General features: G+C 44.1%; 1 protein-coding gene across 1 annotated transcript in view; it reads left to right on the forward strand.

The window, feature by feature from the left end:
* FBN3 (fibrillin 3) overlaps positions 1-21138 on the forward strand; it is a 112105-nt gene that overhangs the window by 37779 nt on the left and 53188 nt on the right. Inside the window, exons 7-9 of the mRNA XM_026105397.2 lie at positions 7345-7542; positions 8298-8423; positions 20760-20885. Coding sequence (XP_025961182.1) covers positions 7345-7542; positions 8298-8423; positions 20760-20885 — 450 coding nt within the window. The remainder of the gene's footprint in view (positions 1-7344; positions 7543-8297; positions 8424-20759; positions 20886-21138) is intronic.

The following is a 21138-nucleotide window of genomic DNA, read 5'->3' on the forward strand; positions in this document are numbered from 1 at the left end:
CTCTATTTATTTATTTTATGTAGAAGGAATTTGCTTGGCCCATGGCCTGTCTCGCAAGGGGATTCCAGCCAAATGGTGCCAGAGAAAGGACAGTCTGAAAGACAGAACGAAAGTATGCAGCAGAGCTCTTCAATCAACTGAAGGTCCTATTAGCTTGGAATCTGCAGAACCGCTTACATGACTGGGGTCAGGCATATTTAGGTTTCTAGGACTGTAGTTTTAAATAGCAATGGAAGTAGTGTGTTTGTTTGCTTCTGCTTTTGAATCTTTACCCAGGGATCTAAATTCCTGTTACAAGCATTAATTTATTTGATGACACCTTGCTGGCTAGATGGTTGTTATGGCAGCCGTGAAAACTGTCCTTTAGCTTTTTCTTGTGAAAATTTTCAAACAAAATGTTTCCCTTTAAGAGTTATTTGTCAAAAACACCCTTTCCCCCAAAGAGACAGTAAGAACCAATTAAAGGGGGAAAAATGTTAATACAAAATGCCTTTTTTTTCCACAGCAAAGCTATAATTTAAATTGGAAATTAAATAAAGTTGTAACTATCTCAGGTTCAGATACTGCTTCAATATGGGTGTTATAAAAAACATTCTGAAGTTGCATTTAGATTTGTAATGAACATATGAAACATGTCCTTCTTTGTGCAAGTGTTCAGTTTGGGATCTCCTTAAAATAAATCCAAGCTCCATCACAGCGAGCAAGAAGTCAGGCAACAGGGGCAGGAAACCTGCAAAACTCAAGTATGCAGAAGGTGGAAGCAGGGACAGGTAACCTGGGAGGAGTACAGGGATGTTGTCTGAGTATGCAGGGATGGGGCTAGGAAGGCCAAGGCCCATCTGGAGTTTAATCTGGCGAGGCATGTCAAGCACTACAAGAAGGGCCTCACCTCAGTCCCTGGGAAGGTGATGGAACAGGTCATCCTAGATATCATTTCCAAGCGCATGAAGGACAAGAAGCTGTTTGCAAGCAGAATAGCATGGCTCAATGTAAGAGCATGTGCAGTGGCATCAATCCCACCCATTAACTCCCCAATGGTCTGCGGTTTTCGGTTGTCAGGAATGGCCATTCATTAGCTGTCAGGGTTCCTAAAGATCGCCATGACAACCAGCCAAACATGGAAATCGGGAATGAAGTCTGTTCCTGTTACGCTTCCTTTCTGGAACACATCTGGGGCCTATGTTGGCTGCAGGGTTAGGTAGATAAGACACACTGTAGCCCCAACCTGACTCTGAGGCATTTACAAAAAGCTGCAGTTCTGGTTAGGTGGTGCTTTAAAATCATACTAGCTGTATGTAGTAGGGTCAGTGGGAAAGAATTTGAAACCAAATAGCATAGCAAGGAATCAGATTTCTGGTGGTGAATGCAAACACTCCATGCTTCAACGCCAATTCCTCTGTCACTTTGCAATTTAAGGATTCTTACTCTCTAGATGCTCAGGACAAGTAGATGTGAGTAGCAGACTACTCTAACTGCAGCAATAGGAAGCCTGCAGACCAAGTGTTCTGAGCACAGTCTACTTTTGAGATTAATAGGGCAAGAAAGAAAAATGAGGTCAGTGCATTGATGAGGCTGATGATAGATGCTAGGAGGGAAGCTCATGCCTGTCCCATGATAACTGCTTGCAAAGCTTTTTGGGGGAGCTTACGTCAAGCACTATCTTTGCATGTTGTTTTTTGCAGCTACAACTGATTAGTAAAGGACTAGGCATGCATGGTCTTGCTGTGTTAAAAACTGCTTTTGTAGGGGTGTAAGGAACCTGACTGAAGTTTTTTCTTCTCCAAATAAGGCCTGATCTGGAATTTCTTGCAGCCCCTTTGATAAGAACGTTGCTGGCAAATGGAAAGGTGGAGATCATCCATATTCTACCACATAAGGCTCACCAGAAGGCTGAGTGAGCTTTAAAGAGGAGATAGGAAGAAATGAGCCAGCTTTCAGTGAGGAAGGCACCTCTGCTCTGCTTTTCTAAGAAATGCAGCTGCAAAGACCAAACTTCTGAAGGACAACTACCTGAGACAGGGGTCCTGGAAAACAGGATCCTCTCCCCAGACCATATCAGGATGTTAGACATCTGCTAAATGTGCCTATTTCTTTAATAAAAGTTTGATTGGTGCCTCATTAATGATTTAATAATCTGACCCATTAAAATTAACAGCAGATGGGAGCTAGAATGCTGCCAGGCTTTCTGGATGCCAGACTGTGATTTTCTTGGCTTCATTCCCTCAAAAGAAGTAATCTAAATATGAAAATTTTATTCAATTATTTATTTAAAATGAGATGTTTTCATTACAATGGCTCTTTCATTATTGATCTCGAGGAATTCATGCTGCAGCACATCCAGCAATGCCTCAGCAAGATGACATGGGAGGTGTAAGTCTATCCCTTTTCTCTCTACAGTGCTGCCATGGCTGTATTTTGGGTTATACATTTATGTGCTCTGACTTTATAAGTGAATCAGATCCCTTTGTAGATACAAACCGCAATGAGATCAGGCACATATTCTTCTCCATGCTTCTTTTGACTAGAAAAGCAGTAAGGCAGGCTCTGTTTATTACTTGTTTCTGCATAGTCCTAGGGTTAGCAAGCCTTCAGAATAGCTCATAAAATGTATGATATTTCACTGTAAGCACATAGGCCCTGACGCACTTGAACAGAGCTGCAGCCCACCTAAGCCACAATCCTGTCTATCACAGCAGCTCCATCTGCAAAGATGTTGCAACGTAACACCAAATGAAAACCGAATCTAAAATACAACTGTCCAGATTGCTTCCAGAGTGGTAGGAAGGTGCATTTGGGGCCGTTGCCTGAGATGAGTGTATGCCTCAGAGCTCGACCATGTGTCCAGGTGTTTTGTGGAACTGCAGGTAGTTTCAGATGCTCAGAGCTTTCCCTGAGTCATGTTGAAAGCCGCAGCACAGGCTGTTTGGTGATACAGCCCTGCTCGACTGTGACCGTTGGAGAGAATTTCAGCAGCTGCTTTCAGCTGCAACCAAAGTCAGTCTGTTCTGACTCGAGCTGGCTGCAGGGACACAGTGTGCTCTCAGGGCCAACATGAAATGGAAAGTAGCCTTTGGAACAATTACAATCAAAATTTTTTTCTTCTTACACATATTTGTTTTTAAAAACAAACTATCACCAGACTAATGTCATGATGTATAAGCAGCATTCAACAAGTTATTTACGCTTTACAGTGAAGCAAAACATAAGAAGGGCGGTTGTACTGGGTCAGGACAAAGATTTGTTCAGCCTCTGAAAGTTTTCATAAACCAGTGACTGGTGAACAATATAAGACCTGGGCAATCCTACATAGCGCTTCTCCATAAGACTGTCCTGAGCTCCAAGCATCTGTAGCTTACAGTTTTTGACCATTCACAACCTCCGTTGGAAGAATTTCCCTTAACATACATGTTGACTGAAGAATCACTTTCTTAATTTATTTTGAACCAGCACCACCACTTACTTTCCTGTGATGCCTCCTGATACTTGCAGTGCATGTGAATACGCTGCTCCTCCCCAGGCCCCCCATGATTTTGTGTCCTGCTGTCCAGTCTCTCTTTCAGATCGAGCAGTGCTAGCCAGCATAGTCATTCCTCGCACAGAAGCCCTTCCACACCTTTGATGATCCTTGTTGCCCTTTTCTGATCCTTTTCCAGTTTTGATAGCTGCTTTCTGAGATGGGGGCTAGAACTACATACAGCCCTCAAGACACAGGCAAACTGTGGGTTTTCACAGAGGTGTGATGGTGCTCTCTCTTTTGTTTTTCATTCATTTCTTAATAATATGCCACAGTCTCTTTTCCTTTTTTTCTGTTCCTGAGTTGATTTGTCCATTGATACAAGCTCACAAAAAAATTTCTGGCATGGTTCTTTGGTTTCGATTGCTTATAAGATTTAAGTTGTTCTGCATTCAGAACTGTTCGTCTCTGTGGTGATAAATGCCTCTCCTTGGTTTTTTTCTCAAGGTTGAAAATTATGAGTAAGAGCCTTTCAGTTTCATAAAAAAAGACAATGGGTGAAAAAAACAATTCAAAATTCGTTGATTTCTTCTCTTGGAATAAATTAGAACAAACTAAACCATTAAACTTGGCATGTCAGGAGACATTAATGAGGACCATGTGCTTTGGTAACTTGTTAAAATTTGGGTCAAAAACAATCTTCATGATTATTCACCATTGCAAACACAGTACATATTTCTCATCTGATTTCCAAACAAAGGCATTTTTATGAGATCATGTCAGCTTTATGCCAATGAAACTTCAAAATCTTTGTTCCATTTTCCCCAGCCTCCTCTTGATGTTTACTTCTCAGTGACATCCATAGGCCAGACTCCTGTTGACATTTTTATCAGCATTAGTTTTTAAGTATGACAATGCTTCCAGCTGTTCAAGAAATACAAAGACAAGGAACATTAGGTTGGAAATAAGCAATTATCGTGCTAATTGATTTTTCTCCCAGAGGTAGAGGAGAATTCACTGTATGGTTTCCATGTAGCTTATGCTTAACCATTGTCAGGTGGGACAATTGTAGCACGAATGTACCTCACACAGCTTTTACTCAGGACAAGCAGTGGGAGTGAGGAAGACACATCAGCAGAGGCATTCTCAGTCCTAAGCCTGCAGTGATGACCAGCGTTTTCAGATGATCTTTTACAGAGCAGGGTAGAGGCACTCTGTCATGATTTCACCCAAGTGTAGACCTGCCAATGTGGCTGCCCTGCAGTCATACCCAAAGAGGAAAAGCTTCCTGTCTCAAACCTTTTATTTGATGTTTTTCCTTACTTTTTGCTCTTTTCATATGTGTGTTAGGATTTTAAAAGAAGGGAACTGCATGCAAAGAACTGGATCATGAAGTCTGAACTTTGCTTCTTTGAGTGTATATATTACACTAAGACATTTTAAAAAATGTTAAATAGAACTAGATTTGAGTCCCAGACTGCCTGTGACTCACTACTTAGCCAGAACTACTTTCCACACAAGCTTTTTAATTGCCTCGCATATCAAATGCAAGTGTCTCACTGCTAAGACAGCTGTGAGCTAATCCAGGGACTGTTGCAGGGATTAGGGTTCACAGTCAATTAATGGGCACTCCAATGTCAAAATCCCCTAAACAGCTTCAGAAATCTCAATGAAACTATCTGAAATAACAGACTGATTGACTAACATGTAACTTCTTTAGATGGTTAAAGTGGAATTTTCTGGTCTGACAATAACACCCTTAAAGGGCCTTTTTACAGCAACAGATCAAACACTTGCATGCAATAGTCTATTCCCAGTAGAAGGGAATTGTTTAAGAATTTTGTTTCTTGAGGAATGCCTGCTGTGCTAATATCCCCAATCAAGAGTCATGAGAGCCCAGGCAGTGGCAGAACCACATTCCTTAGTGCAAACAAGCCCCTCAGACACTTCCTTCCTCCCTTATTCCTTTCTTCCATCCTTCTTTCTCTTTTCTTTTCCTTCCTTTCTTCCTTTCTTTCTTTCTCTCTCTCTCTCCCCCTCTCTCTCCCTCTCCATCTCTCTTTCTCCCTTTCTCAGGAATAGGACCCTCCTTGGTGGGAAAGGGAAGCAGGCTGGTTGTTTCTCCAGCATCTGGGTTTTAGAGATCTAGTTATAATTGCCAAGGGACCTTTAAGAGTTAACCAGAAGGTATGAATGATGATGAAATGTATTATTGCTGGAGGCTGCTTTTATAGAAACTGTCAGAGAGCACAGAAATCCCTTTGCCAGAACCATTTACGGTAGACATCATGGGGGAGGAAGGCTTGGCAGTTCTCTCCCAGGAGGTTTTGTGGTTGAGATCTAGGACTCTCTTAGTCTGGAAGCGAAGTAGCAGCAATCTGACATGAAGATGTCTCCATTGCTCCAATGTCTAAAATGTCTCAAATTTGTTGCCCCTGTCAATAACTTGAGGGGAAATTCCTAGCAGAACTTTGTTGTCTACAGCATGGAAAAAAAAGCAGAGTAAGAAAAGGAAGAAATTAAAGTGATGGTCACCATCAGAAACTCACTACACTGCAATGCACTGAATTCAGTGTTGAGATCACCCAAACAGCTTTGTCTGTTCTCCCAATTCTCTTTAGTCCTTGACCCATGGCAGATGGTAGTATGTATATTCATCTCAGTGTCACAGGAAGGTAACAGCCTAAATCCCTTGCTCCCTTGACAGGCAAGCCAGTTAAATTAATGAATAAAGCTACTCTAAGTGCCGTAATTCATTATGGCACTTAGCTGACAGTTGTGAATCCTGCTTCTACAGCATTTGACTATGAACCCCGTGTATCTTACACTACAGGATGCATGGGAGCTAAGACCATTCCAGCTTTTGTATACTGTAGGTTAGTCACTGGGGCTCTCTGTCAACACAGGAAGATTGGCCTGTCCAGACAGACATTCATTATGTCCTGAGATAAATGTCTAAGCTGGTGGAGTGAATGGCATCTGAAAGACCACCACTCAAAACTAGGAGCACCTTGGCTGATGCATTTAATTTTTATATACCTGGGGCAGGGTGAGAGGACTGCAAGTGCGGTACCTAGTACCTCAGCTTTAATATTTTCCTTGGTGATGTATAGATTTTATTGACTAACTGCTTAGATGGCTAATGTATATTCCAATCCAGTGCAGGCTTGCAGCAAGGAAACCAACATCTTGAAATATGTTCTCTTTTGCAACTTTGGATGACCTGTAGATACATGGCTTGCATTTGTTGACTGTGGCAATGCGGCATTGGAGTTTCTTTGGATGGGGAGGAAAGGAGGTCCTTGAGGACTGAAATACTATACTCATCTTGCCTGTATGTTTATATTACATGGATTTCCAGGCCCTAAAGCTGTCCATGAGATACTTTTACCACATCAGCTCCAAATGTACTTTTGCCCTTAACTGGTATAAAGCTTGATTGCTTCATTAGCCCCAAAAGTTCCACAGCATAGATGAATTTGCAGCCCTGAAATCTCCCTTTTGCCTAACTTTTCATCTTTGGGGTACATCCTATGGTGAGTGCTTAAAGGCATTGATTCAAGCCATAGAATGACTGTAGCTCATGGGCTGAGCCTGGGAGAGATCAGGAGGATGTGGCTTGGAGAGCCTCTAGACCACCGCATGAAACATGACAGAAAGAAGGCCCCCACCTCCAGCACTTGACTCCAGTTTAGTCTTAAAATTTTGTACTTCCCATGATTGCAGATTTTTTTTTTTCCAGAACTCGTCAACTCTGTGCTTGAATGGCTGTGCTATGGGTTTGACATCGTTCTGGCAGAAGAGAAGAGAATAGGCACTTTGGGAGATTAGAGAGAAGACCTTGTGTTTGTGTCTTGACCTAACCTGTGGATATTTTTGTTCTCCTTCAGACTATCGTACTGGTCCCTGCTTTAGCCAAGTAAATAACCAGATGTGCCAGGGCCAACTAAGTGGGATCGTCTGCACCAAGACCATGTGTTGTGCCACGATTGGACGGGCCTGGGGTCACCCATGTGAGATGTGCCCAGCCCAACCTCATCCCTGCCGCCGAGGTTTCATTCCCAACATTCGTACTGGAGCCTGTCAAGGTAAATGCCATGAAATGATGTTCCCTTATCCCTCCTGACATGGGCAGAAAGGGTGAGTAATGGATGAGTGCCAGGACCCGCAACACAAAGAACAGTTCTCTGTGTAGACTTTACCAAGCTCATAGTCATATATCCTGGAGCATCACCATCGACACTGGATATCCCATGTGATGACCACTTCAGAAAAAGTCATCACGAGTGACAAAAACTGTTCTGTAGACAGTGCCAAGGTAAAAGCATCTAGAAATGACACTTTCTTCCCCATTGCTGTAGGGACAAAGTTTGATCCCTTTCATCAAGAGATAGATGCAGGGTTGAGTACTGTTTGTGCCATAGACAGCATGCTCCAGTCTGTGCCTTGGTTCCAATGCTTCACCATCAGTTTGTTTGTCTTGTAGCTGACAGCACATAGAAACATTTTCAGCTGGATACATTCTGTGAGGTCAAACTATTCCAGGGGAACCTGCTGCCCTCAGTTAAGTTTCCAAAGGAAACATTTGGAAATTATTTGAATAAAAGTAGATGCTTCAAGTACAACTTTAGCATTTGATTCCATTTCCTCTGATCTAATACCTACCGTAATATGGTGAGTAATTGCTTTAGGAAGTATTAATCCACCTACCTGTAGGGTAATTGCGTTAAGAAATGTAAATCCACCTACTTGGAGCAAAGCTGCTTCTTTCTCAAAACTCCAGCTGAACCTTCTTCTGTTGCAATGGCTGTACGTTCTGATGTCTTTGCTCTTTTTCCTGTAGATGTGGATGAATGTCAAGCCATTCCTGGCCTGTGTCAAGGTGGCAATTGCATCAACACAGTGGGTTCTTACGAGTGCAAATGCCCTGCAGGGCACAAGCAGAGTGAAACCAGCCACAGATGTGAAGGTAAGACTGCGGACATCTGCAAGACCTCACCAGAAAGCTCAGCACTGGGTTCCCAGGTACACTCTGAGAGCATAAGGGCATTTAAATATCTTGAGAATCTCTCTGCATGCAGCAGATTTCCAAGACTGGCAAAGTGCAAATGTAAAGCAGCCCCATGCCAGCCTTGAACCCAGCCTCCAAGTAGGAAGGAGTCCTACAAGCATCAATGTTAGAATATGTAGTGCGATATGAATTTCTGGTCTATTTCTCTCCTCCCTAGAGTTGAGAGCAAGAAAATAAGGAATAGAGCATTCCTGATCTTCTTTTAAACTAGAAGGAGGGTTTTCCTGCAGGTGTTTTCTGAAAAAATACTTTAATGTCAACATAGACTCATTGAACAGAAGGGATCTCTGGAGAGCTCTAGTCCAACCTCCTGCTCAAATCAGGGCTGGCTTCAAAGCTACATAGGTTGCTCAGGGCCTTGTCTGACTGAGTTTTGACAACTCAAAGGATGGAGATGCCTGCATTCTTGGGGTTCTTGTCCTAGGGTTGCACTGCTGTCATGATGAGGAATCTTTTCCTTATATCCAACTGGAACTTATCGTTTTGCAGCTAGTTGCCTCTAGTTCAGTAGAGTAATTGGAAGGGAGGCCAGGTGAGTGAAGTGTGACTAGCAGGGATGGTGATGGAAGAAGACAACCAGAACTAACATCATGGTTCTCAGTGTACTGCAGAAGACCTGATTTTGTAAGATGGAGGCTTGGAGCGTTCAAATGCAGTGTTGCTTCACTGACTTGGTGATATTCCAAACTGACATGTTGGCCAGAACCTGAACCTTGTCCTTGAGTACAAAGCAGGCGTAAATGAAAATCTGGTGTTAGAGGCCTGAAACGCCAGTCAGCAGCATGGCTGTGAACATCCCTCCTTTGAGCCAGTGAGCCTGATACTGTCCCTGCCCCTGAGCTACATGCGGAACATACCTCCCAGCAGCTCCAGGTTGCCTGCAGACAGCCATGCCATAAGGCACACACTTCCATAGTAAAGCATGGAGCAAAAGCAGAGATTAGGTACAGTCAGTGTTTTAACACTCACAGTGCCACCAAATCAGGAGTCTCTATGCTGTTTTGATAGCCTGGCTCCAGTTCCTTAAGGTGCAATTTCAGCAGCTCCTTTATCATTGCTCTGCATGTCTTTGAGAGGTGTGCAGACCTCTGTGGGAAGGACATGCTCTCCCCAAGCATTTTGCAGCAGTTTCCGAGGGTCAGGCTCATACCTAGCCAGATAGGCTGCATCTCAGAGCTAGAGGAATAAATATTCATTGTATTTTCCAAACATCTGGCAAATGAAAAGGAAAATAGCATTAAACTTTTCCTGCCTTGGTTATTTAAGGCCTTTCCCATGTATCTTAATGAAACCTCACTGACCTGCGCTTGCCATTTTAGGGATGAAATGTGTTCGTTTTGCTGTTGTGACTGTAGTCCCACCTAGCAGGGCTTCAGGAACTCAACATCCCTTTCATTCCTATCCAAGGCTCTGTAGTAATCAAGAAAAGGGGTGATGAATGCACTGGAATCCAGATGTTTAACCTGGAGTTTGTTTCCAGGTGACAGTTATTTACAGTGGCAGGATTGTAGGCAGCTGTTACACAGAGAGAGCACTCAAAGGAGTCAGCATGCCAGCAACCTAGCTCCATGGCACTGTAGGTTTCACAGCATACATTGTCCCATGGGGTTTCTTCCAACAGTCAGTTCTCAGGGAAAGGGACATCATTGCTTCCAAGTGACTCTTCCAGTATCCTCACTCTCCTGCAATCCAGCCGTTTTCCTTGCTAGTACAATTCTGGTAGTCTCTACGTCAGTGCATGAAGTGTGATCTGGGACCAGCCTTTCAGAAAACTTTTCCAGGGTGAGGCACCGGTTACAGAGGTTAATCCCTCTAAGAGCGTGGACATTCTTTTAAGTTGAAAAGATATCTGTGCCAGTGGATCTTCCTTGGTGGGTTACTAAAAAGCTTTCTAAAACTTGAACAGAAGGATTTTGTGCTATGTCCAGCATCCAGGGACATGGGACCAGCGGCTTACCCAAAAGAGCCCTTTTATATGGATCTCAGGTGAAGACCCGGTTCCTCAGATCGAATAATGTCTCATGCCACTTGGCTAGCCAGTGGGCAAAGGCTGGACCACACGAGAACCCCAGCCCAAACTCAGGAGGCAAAAAGCTGCTCTTGCCTGGTCCACCTCACCCATGCTGGCTGGGGACCAGGAAAAGCACATATGAAATCGGTTTAGCTGGAACCTCCTATTCACTAAGACTAAAAACGATGCATTGTCCGAATCTGACGTCCAGATGCGAGGGGCCTCTGCATGGGTTCGCGCTTCCCGGAATGCCTGCAAAAGCAGCATGGTGTGGCCATAAACAGCTTCCTTTCACTCTCCTTCCTGGATAGCCATAAAAATAGACATCTCCAGTGTCTACAGTGTCTGCTTCATCACTTATCATTCCTCAATTGCTAAGGAGACCATGAAAAGGGTATGTTTTACTTTGGTATTATTTACTGGCTTAGGGGTCCTTCTGGGAGAATGACATAAACATGAGGGGTGCTATAAACTGACAGGGTTGAGATGGTTTTGAAAGGATTGTTTCCTAGACAGGAATTGCCAGCATGTCTCCATTAGGAGAAGGAGAGGATGCTTTTGTCTGGGCCATCACTGCTGTCGCTCCAGGACATGCACCGCATGTGAGTCGCTAGAACTACAGGAATAAGGGAATGCAGAGTCAGCATCTTGACAGGGGTTCATCTTACAGTAATACTTTATAAAAATAGGGAGATCTAGGTCCTGTCTCAAAGAGTTTTCTCCATGCTTTGGTGTTTTAGGAGTGAGCTATTTGGTATGGCAGATAGAGCACCTAATTCCTGATTTGCTGAAATGTCTGTACTGCCCAGGTGGCTTGTATCAGCCCAAGCAAACTCTACACTGGGCCAAGGGTTTTAATCAAAATAATGACAACAGCCATAAAAGAGAATCTTTTCTTTATTGAGGCATGCTCCAAATAAATATAAAATGTCAAAGCTGCAGGAGTTCACTTGTTGAATCCATTTGCACTAACTTCACAGCTGGTGAAAGCAGTGGTTTCCCAGCTTGCACTGAGACCATCTAGCCTTAGGAAGAGGAGATCGGCTCCTCCTGTTTTCAAATTCCTCATCCAAGTCTAGCATCCAGGAAATATTAAAACTAGCTTGAATGTCTTTGCTAAATTCTTCCCTAGTTCCCAGGATCTTGTATTTTCTGCTTAGAAGATTCCTCCTGGGGAGTGAAGTTAGCAGATGGGATTGCATTTGAGCCAAAGGTCAGAGCTCATGTCACTGTGACTGCTGATTGATGATGCCTCCTTCATTAACACAGCACCATGTACTACTAATCTTCTTCAGGCTGTTTGTTGGTGGGAATAGGCAGGAGTGGAGATAATGTTGTTAGTTTCCCATAGTGATACTTATCTCTCAACACAAATGGCACCTGGAATCAAGGCTCCATTTTCAGTTCCAGAATCCCTGTAGGATAGAGACACTTCCTTATGCAAGATCTGCTATGCTGATAGCACAGGCCAGCTCAGGCCCTGATCTCCCAGGCATGTGAGGGGGCTGCAGCCAGATATACAGGATGAGTTTTGGTCAATCCCAGAAGAAAAAAGATGTCCTTGTTCTGTCTGCAATACGTGAAAAAGTGTGCACAACATCAAGTTTGAATTTGAACTGAAATATTCTCCAAGTTCAGGGCTGCTCAGTTACAGAATTATTTGTGAAGCTCATCTAATGAATGTGACACTTTCAAATAGCCTATTTTATGCCTTTGTTCATTGTATTCTGAGAGAGCTCAAGGGATCAAGAGTTCCTGAGCTTAGGGCTGTGCAGCACATTATGAGAAATTTCTGGCACAGAAAATTGCCTGCTCACTTTCTGAAAGATATAAGCAGTCTGTGAAGCACGGCAGGGGAGTGGAATGAGAGTAGAGAGGGCAAGGCTGCTCCCTTAAACCAGCACCGCAGACAAGCCCTTCTTCTTTGCAAAGGCCAAATGGCCCCATTTATATTGTCTTTGTGTGAGAAGATAAGTGAGGAGGGCAGATGTTGTCAGCTTATGGCTGAATTGAGAGGATGGGATGTAGTAGGCTTGGCCAGATCCAGAGCAGGATCTGTCGATGTTTGCAGGGGAACTAGGAGTGTGTGAGCACAGAGAAGGGCGCACTTCCAGCAGACTTCTTCACACCGCTGGAAGAATTGTTGAAGAAGACCCGAGAAAGCATTGCTGGTAATAGCGGTGCAGAATGAAGAAAGGGAACATCAAAGCTGAAATCAGACACATCCTACTGATACAAAGAGCTTTATCAAGAAATCACAGGGAAATATGGGATGGAGTTACACTGAATGACATTTTAAAATTATCCTGGAAACAACCACAGAAATTATACTTAAGGGAACAATTCCATGGCATGCTCTTACGGGTGGAATCCCTGAGTGAATAAAGCTTTTCCTTCCACAATTTCAGTGGTTGTCTTCCAATAATTTCACTTCTTTTCTTCATAGCCCTTCTTCTATTGCACAACACAATGCTAAGCCAGCTCCATTATCAGCAAAGTATGTAGTACCAGTGCCTCATCCAGGATGCTTTCCAATGCCCAGAAGGAATAAGTGTCTCACGTCCAGAATTGTTTCAGGATGATAGCATACAAGATACGATAAAAGTACATTGAAAAACACCAGGCAAGTGAGCGAGAGGCATTGCTCTGTTCATCAGGCTCTGTTCAGATCAGTCCCTGAGAGCTCCACTTCTGACAGTCTTCTGCATCTCAAGGAGACAGATTCTGCTGAGGGAGAACAAATCTTTAATTACAAATCTCGCCTCTATCTACTCCCCTTATCCATTTAGCACTTGTAAAGTGATATGTTAGATGCCAGTCATATCCCTATGGGCTAGCCTGCAAGCCTAGCAAGACACAAAAATCCTAATTTTCTAATGAAGGCAAGGCTTTGTTTTTTACTCTGTTGAATCTCATTCACATTTCTAAATTGGAGGGAGCTTTTCTACATTTTCCATGAGCAGAGCCAATAGACTGGCCCACTTTCTTCCTGAATGGAACAAGATAGCCATTTTATTAGCGTGTTTTCAATTTTCTTACAAAATGTCTACAGAAGAGCTCATTGTTTGGATCTATTAAAAGCTCATTTACATGGATTTGGTGTGGTTTGGGGGGTTCCATTACTCTCCTCTGTGGTTTCTCTGTGCTTTCTAGAAGGGAAGGTCTGAGAGTCCCGTGCGCTGCACGAGACAGGGTTGATGAGACATTACCTCTGTTACGTGACACAGAGGCGTTTTCTCAATCAAGTCCTGGTGTTTTAGCAGATGGAAAGGTTGGGGTTTGAACGTGTTTTTGGGCACCTGTGTTGGATGAGCTTTGCAGGCTGCAGCTCTGTTTCTGAAGCTCTGTAGCCTTTGACTTCCAGCATTTTCAGCCTTAAATGATCAAGCCAAGTCCAACCCAGCGAAATAGAGACCAGGTCCAAAATCAACGTTTGCATTGAATTCTGACATTGTCTGAGGAGCAGAGTGCACAGAGTATTGCTTTAATTCTTAACAGAGAGTTGGAAAAATCAAGAAGTAGCCAGGTTACAGTTGGAGGAATTTGCTGTCCAGAACTGGCAGCTGGGTGTTAACGAGAGGTCTACATATGTGTCCCACTAGGTCAAGCCCTCCATGGACTTCAGCTCTGAATGAATCTAAACTGTAAGACACAGTACAGAGAAAAAATACAGAAGGCAGATGTAATGGGGAAGAACTGAAACAGCAACAAAGTCCAGAGCTAACTAACAGCTTGGTTTCTCAGAGTTGCTTTTTTTCTGCTTATTGGGTTGCTAACACCGGTCTCATATGAGCTACGATTTTCAAGAGAAAAAAATGTTGCAGATTGATGTAACCTTTTGAATTGACTGTGTTTTTCCTTAAGAATGGAATGTGGTTCCTGCCCCCCCCATACACTTTTTCTTGGAGGACTGATGCAATGTCGTAAGTATTGATCTAATAAGATGCCTACCTTTCAGCTGACCTCCAAATCTCTTATACAGTGAACTTCAGGAGAGCTACACAGAAGTTTTAGGCTGTTTTTTCTAATAGTACAACCAGTGTTCACTTCATAAAACTCCTTTCTTTGGCATGTTCTGCAAATTGTAACCCAACACAAGCCTGTAATTAAATGACAGGGGAAGCTATAGTGATAAAATCTCTTTCCCCGCAGGGGCCCAGGTGGGGGAAGTGTTTTCTGTAGGTTTGTCTGCTGCAGGGACTCTGAGCATCAAGGAGTTAGAGGAACTTTCCAGGCCAGAGGCAATGATTCTGCTGTATGCAAAAGGCAGTTGAAATCTGCAGTAAACTGAAAGCATAACTCTAGCCTTCCTAAGAAGCCAGGAAAATAGGAATGCATTGTCCCCTCTTGATACGTCATCATATAATCTGCCCCATGCACTTGGGCTTGATTTTATGCATGGTAAAATAGAGATTTCACTTGATCCCTCAGGGCTTGGAGTCGCAGCCAAAATAAAACAGAAGATACTTGTGTTTGTCACAGGTTGTGAGATCAAGAAGGAGAGATTGAAGACTTTGGCTCCATGAAGCTACCGTGGTGGGGGCGATGCAGATCTCTGTTCATGCTGTATGCCTCCAATCAAAAGGCAGTTCATCTCACTTTATTTAGACACTTACATCGTCAGTGTTCATCGCTGAGCTGGTTACTGTGAGCTGAGTGGGATGAATTTCACCATGTCTCCCTTCGCAGGGAGAAATCATCACTTTTAGGGCACAATTCTGCTCCGCTTATACATGTACCTTCAAATGAGAAAAATTACAGCCCAAATGAGACCATCTCTTTCTTTTGAGTGCTTTTTTGGTGCTTGGGCAGCAGGAAGGTGTTTTCTTGGCAGGAGAATTAGCGTCCTTCAGCTGCTTCTAGAAAAAACAGGAAGGAAACACTGGAAAGAGACAAAGGGAGGAATCCAGCTGTGCAGTGAGATGCACAGGAAAGGCTCCTGTCTGGAGGTGGTTGTTGAAGGAAGGTGATCATCTCTGCAAGCCTCAGGCTTTTCCCTTATTGACATCTTCATTGCTGCTATGGGAAACCATCCTGCACTCCCTCCCCATTTCCAGTGCTAAGATGTCCTGAGGTGTTTGGGAAACCTTTGCTGTCAGGAGACGTGGGATTTCTCAGATCAACAACGCTGCCCCTCTGGGTCACCCACATCCCAGGATTTGCTGGCACTGATGTTCACTGCCTAACACGATACTGCTTTTTGGACAACACATCTGTGATGTGTCACTTCCACTGCTGTGAAGGCTGCGCTCTGTGCACACAGGGGCTTTGCCCTAGCCTGGCTCCTGGCAGATGGGAAATGCCTGGCTTATACTGTCACTTTTTAGACAATGTATGGCTTGCCTTTCCTGTTGGAGCACCAATCCTATTGCCACCCCGCAGTGTGCCCTCTTCTTACACATTCCCCAGATTTTTAAGGCCAAAAAGGGCAATTGTGATAATTTAGTCTCTTTCTTCTGTAGTCTGAACATCTCAGAGAAGAAGAGTACATGCAGACACAGAGCTCCTTGGTAAGTGAGAGCACATCTTTTAGAAGGAGATACCCAAGCTTTGTCTGGGGATTCAAAGTGGGCCCTGAAAGGGAAATGGCAAGTCTAAATTGGTCATCTGGACTCCTTTGACGGTAAAAGCAGGAAGATAGGTTCTCAAGAGGGTAATGCAACGCTTTCTTAAAGAGGTCTCCAGTCAGTGAGATGAACTGCTTAAGGAGGTTGCAGTCTATTTCTGTTGGCTGTAGAGTGTGCTCAGATGAACCTGACTTTTACACAGATCAAGTTAAATATGTTGACTCCAGCCCAAGAGTTGGGGAACTAGTACCCATCACTGGATACTTAAGCCAGAGATTAATTACCTTCAGTGTAAAGCTGTCTGCTTTCTTCCAGCCTGAATTTATAAAGTCTGAGCTTCAATTTTCATCTTGTCTTTTCTGATACTGCAGAGCACTGTGCTCACAGCATCATCTTTGTGTGTCACATTTCTATGATCCATTCACGTCTTCACATTTTCATGGATAAATTGAGTAGATTGAGTCCTACTAGTCCTTTAATATCATGCAGGTTTTCCAGGCTTTGAATCATTCCACTGTCTAGACTCCGAACTCCTCCAATTAGGTAATTCCCTTACCTGTTGTAAGAGCCGGCGTCAGACACCACCTCCCTGCCTCTTCTCAGTGTTCAGTCTTCAGTTCTGCACTAGCATGGCTAGCCACTGCATGGCACTGTGAGATTGCAGCCAGACATTTCCTTCCTAATTCCCAAATCTTTTGCAGTTTCACAATGTACGGGAAACAGCCCGGCACCCTCTCTGGGTGACCCACACCTTTTCTCACTGACTACAAGGGCCCTTTCTCCGAGCTGTCGCTGTGGCTCATACCTGCTGCTGCTTGACAGGACAGCCAGGTTTGCTGGCTCGCAGCACAGATTCCTGCTGGTTCCTCGCTTGCCCTGAAGGACTGGGTTCTGGCAACTCTCCCCATGTATGCATTCGCTGCCTTTATCACTAAAGTCTCAGCTCTTCCAAAGACATCCTCCATTCCCACTCCCAGACGAGTGGTCTTTGCTGTTCTGCTTGTTTCTTGCAGATGCCTATTTGCCCTACAGCAACTCTGATCTCCACACATGCTAATGCCATCAGGCTGTGCAAGGCTGTTACGCTGTTCACATCAGAAAAATCCCGTCGAAGGAGCTTAATTTGACCAGTTCTTTTTTTCATTATCCTCCTGCCAGCCCCCGGCAGTATCTGAATGGCATATAAAAATCCCGTATCCATTCACAAAAGTGCTGTAGTTTTAAAATACAATAAATAAAGCTGCTTAGCAGAGATCATTTATTTTGACGATAGCCAAAACATATTTTTTTTTGTCATTGTGAAAACTCTCTGGCAAATGTTCCGTCTGTCTTTTACCAACCCCCTGGATCATGACCAGCAACCAACTGCTTTGGGGGCATTAATCCGAGGTTGAATTCTAATTCCAGATCAGCTTCTGAAACAGATTTTAGTTGTTAATAGAGACAAATCTACAACCCATCTCCAAAACTAGTCGTTAGAGTCAACAGCCACCCAAGTGTGGCATTTAACAGCATTAACATTTTGGTCTAAACTTTTTGAAAACAAATTTCCATTTGCAAAACTGCTTATTTGCCACTCTTTTCCCTTGAATTTACCCAGCCTTCAGATCCTGCCTAGCTGCTGCAGACAAAACTAGAGCTGGCTCTCTCTATATCGTCTGTATAAGAACTTGTTAAGTCTTGTGCCCTTTCCTCACCCCTTTCTGTTACAGTTTGAGTTCTGTTAAGCTGCAGTCTCTGGGCTTCCTGTGTGCTTTCTCGTCTGCTGTTAACTAGGGCTTCCACAAGTGTATGCAGCTCTTTAAATATTCAGTAGAAGAAGAGCCAAAAATATAATTAACCCAAGAACTTTCTCAAGTTTGTAATAAAAATGGCCTGGATACTTTGGAAACCTGCACAGTCCTCCAGCATATCTTATAGTGCCTCATCTTTCCACCTCAGTTCTTCCAGTGCAAAGCAAAATCTCACCCTGAGCGTGATTTCAGATATAGACGGTCTGTCTCAGAACCCAGGCTCCGGCAGCCAGGATCTTGGCAATGGGGTTAGTCTCTGTGTTTCACTTTTCCAGTGGTGAGGGTCTGCCATACCTCCACATTAGAGAGCTGCTTGTAGAGCACATGCTAAGTTCAAATGGCAGAAGCTGGTGGTTATCTCTGGGTGGTTTTCTCTGAATTTCAGTACTTCTGCAACCTTTCTGCAATCATTGCTGTATGTCTAGTCACGAGGGCTGACAAGCACTTCTAAATGTCTGAGTTCAGCTCTTGCCCCCTTGAAAAACTCTTGTCGTAATGTCTGTATTTTCCATCCACTTCAGTTCGGAGAGGTGTGCCTCACTGGTGTCAGATACACTGACAAACAATCTCATGCATGGAAATGAACTGCTGGAAAATCAGTGTGTGGCAGAACTTGTTGACACAGGTGGTCCTACTAGCCCTAGACTGGAACCCAGCTGGGGACTGTTTCCTACCCACTCATCTAGAGGGCACTGGCAGGGCAACAGATCAGGGAACATTAAGATTCCCAGATTCCCTGGGCTTCCTTGCAGCTGTGGTATTCGTTAGTATTTCTTTTATCTTCATGGATAATTTGGTGTTATTTCACTGAGGACTCAGTGTATCTCTCTGCCTCAGTAATATTCCCTGTGACTAGGTAAGTAGCTCAAACTGTGGCATGCTCAGGGGCTAGGAGAGGCTGGGCTGGAGGAAGGAACAAAACCCAGGACAGAATCAGAAACTTAAGGAAAAGTGTCAGGCATAGTTCTATAAATAGTTTTTCTGCTTCCCTAAAATCTGGTGGTTCTACCTAAAATGTCCTGTATAATGTGTGTGTATATGTATATATGTATATATATGTGTTTATATATATATATAATGTATAGTCCTGTACTGGCCTTGTTGCAAGAGCTGCTGTCAGATCTCAGTTCCTTCCAGCTCCCAGCATACTCTGCTGGTTGGCACTCAATAGGGACACACTACCATGGCTTGCCGTCACCATAAAACTAAAGCATTTCCTTGGTCACAAAGTGCTGATAAGAATTCAGGTCAGATATGATTCAATAGGTGGAGGGATTGCTTGCTAGATTGGTACGTGGTATTTCAGAAGGTGCTTTAACAGGGGCAAAACTGGAAGGGAGGGAGGTCCAGTGCCCTTAGCACTCAACGGATGAGAGCAGTAGCTCCAGGCAGGAAGGACTCACTGAGAGGGCCACAGAGGTCCCTGCTCGGAGCAATCCGTTCAGCCTTTTTTTAATGATATAAACTCCGTCTGCTTCTGCTGCTGGCAGAGCATCTAGGAGAGCATCTCATTCCCCAAGCTATGGAGCATCTGACCTGGACTGCTCATCTTCCCTTTGGCTGAACCTTTATGCAAGCAGCAAGTGAGATCAAAGGAATCTGCCTATAGCTGGCTGGGAAGGGGAGCCCAGTGCACGGGGGGAATTCGTTGATGCTGAACCCTGTTCCTGGAGCTCTTTAGACAGTGTCCATCTAACAGCACTGAGAGAAGGAGCCAGAATCCAAAGTAGGTGTCTTTTGGGCACATCCATCCTTCGTGGGGCTACCATGTCAGGGTCCCTCTGACTCAGTTTCTCTCTTCTGTCTCATTAATTTGCATTCTGAATTCTGCATAGTAGCTTCATTTCAGTGGATTCATTTCAACCTCCCTTTCTCTCCCCACTCCTTTTGCAGTCTGCTGGGGAGGGAATTGCCCTCAAAGAAAGGACAATGGCTGAAGAGGCCATGCTGTAACTTTTGTCATACAAAGGAAGTTACTCCTTCCTTCTCCAGCAGGCACCAAGGCTGGACTTAAGTGCCCACACTGTATTTGAGAAGTCCCAGCATAGCAGGAGTGTCCACAAAGGACTGGTAGATGTAACACAGGACCTCCAGGAGACTTACGTTCTTCCAGAGTGACTGGAAGGTAGGCAGAACTCCCTGGGGCATCTCAGATGGCACTACACAGTGTGGCAACCAGTCTAGCAACAGGGAACCTTCAGTTCAAAATGAGGAAATCTGAGTGGAGGTCAACACACTCAGGGGAGCCTGAAGAAAAAATCATTTCACTCTAAAATAGGTAACTGCTGATTGAGGATCTGAATACATAGAGTGAAATGTCCAGATCTCCCTTGCCTAACTGGGACTACAGATGCCTTTTCACCTGTATTTGGATGCCTAAATGTATTTGTCTTAATATGTTGTTCACTGTATGGAGCAATTCAGTGAACAACGTAAGTGTCCAGTGTTTTTTAAAGAACATGATCTGATCAGAAGCGTCTCTGCCTTCAGAGAAGCTTCCAAGTCACATGGAGGGACTTGCTGTTCAGCTGGAGTCATGCACCTGCACAGATGTGTTTCTGTCTTGAAGCTTCCTTTGTGTTCCAGGGAGCTCAACATTTTTGATCAGCTTACACAAAGACCTATTCTTCAATGGAGAGAAGCAGATGACTCCATGAAGCTCTCTGAATCGCTCTTTGGGGGAGTCTTTTTTTCTTTCCTAATCCACTGGTAGGAGGCCACTAATGATCTCAGACATCCCATGACAGCTCATAACACTAGCTCCTTTCCTGTGTGATCGCAGCTCTTGCCCCACGTCCATTCATGGAAGGAAAGGAGATGATTCACAGGGAAAAGTAATCACTGTTGGTTTGTTCTTTTCTAGATGTGGATGAGTGTGGTGTAATCTCTGGCGTATGTGATGGCGGCGAGTGTACCAACACAGCAGGCAGCTACGTGTGCACATGTCCACGCGGTTTCATGACCAGCCCCGATGGATCACGCTGCATTGGTAAGATGCTAAATAGTTCTCAGGACTGTTGCATAAAGGGAGTTTCTGAAACCCAGACCTCACATCATGATGGTGGTTTGCAAATCACTTCAAAGGTGCATGCTGTCCATGTAATAGCTAGAAGATGCTGTGTTTCTGTGCCTTGGCCTGGCTGCCATGCTGCACCTCAGGGTCAGGTTCTGATGCAGTCCTGCTTGGCTGCTGAAGGCCAGGGCTTTCTCCATCTCTCAGCCCCACTGAGAATAGCCCTGGC

This window comes from Dromaius novaehollandiae, chromosome 25, assembly GCF_036370855.1.
Source record: "Dromaius novaehollandiae isolate bDroNov1 chromosome 25, bDroNov1.hap1, whole genome shotgun sequence".
Taxonomy (NCBI): Eukaryota; Metazoa; Chordata; class Aves; order Casuariiformes; family Dromaiidae; genus Dromaius; species Dromaius novaehollandiae.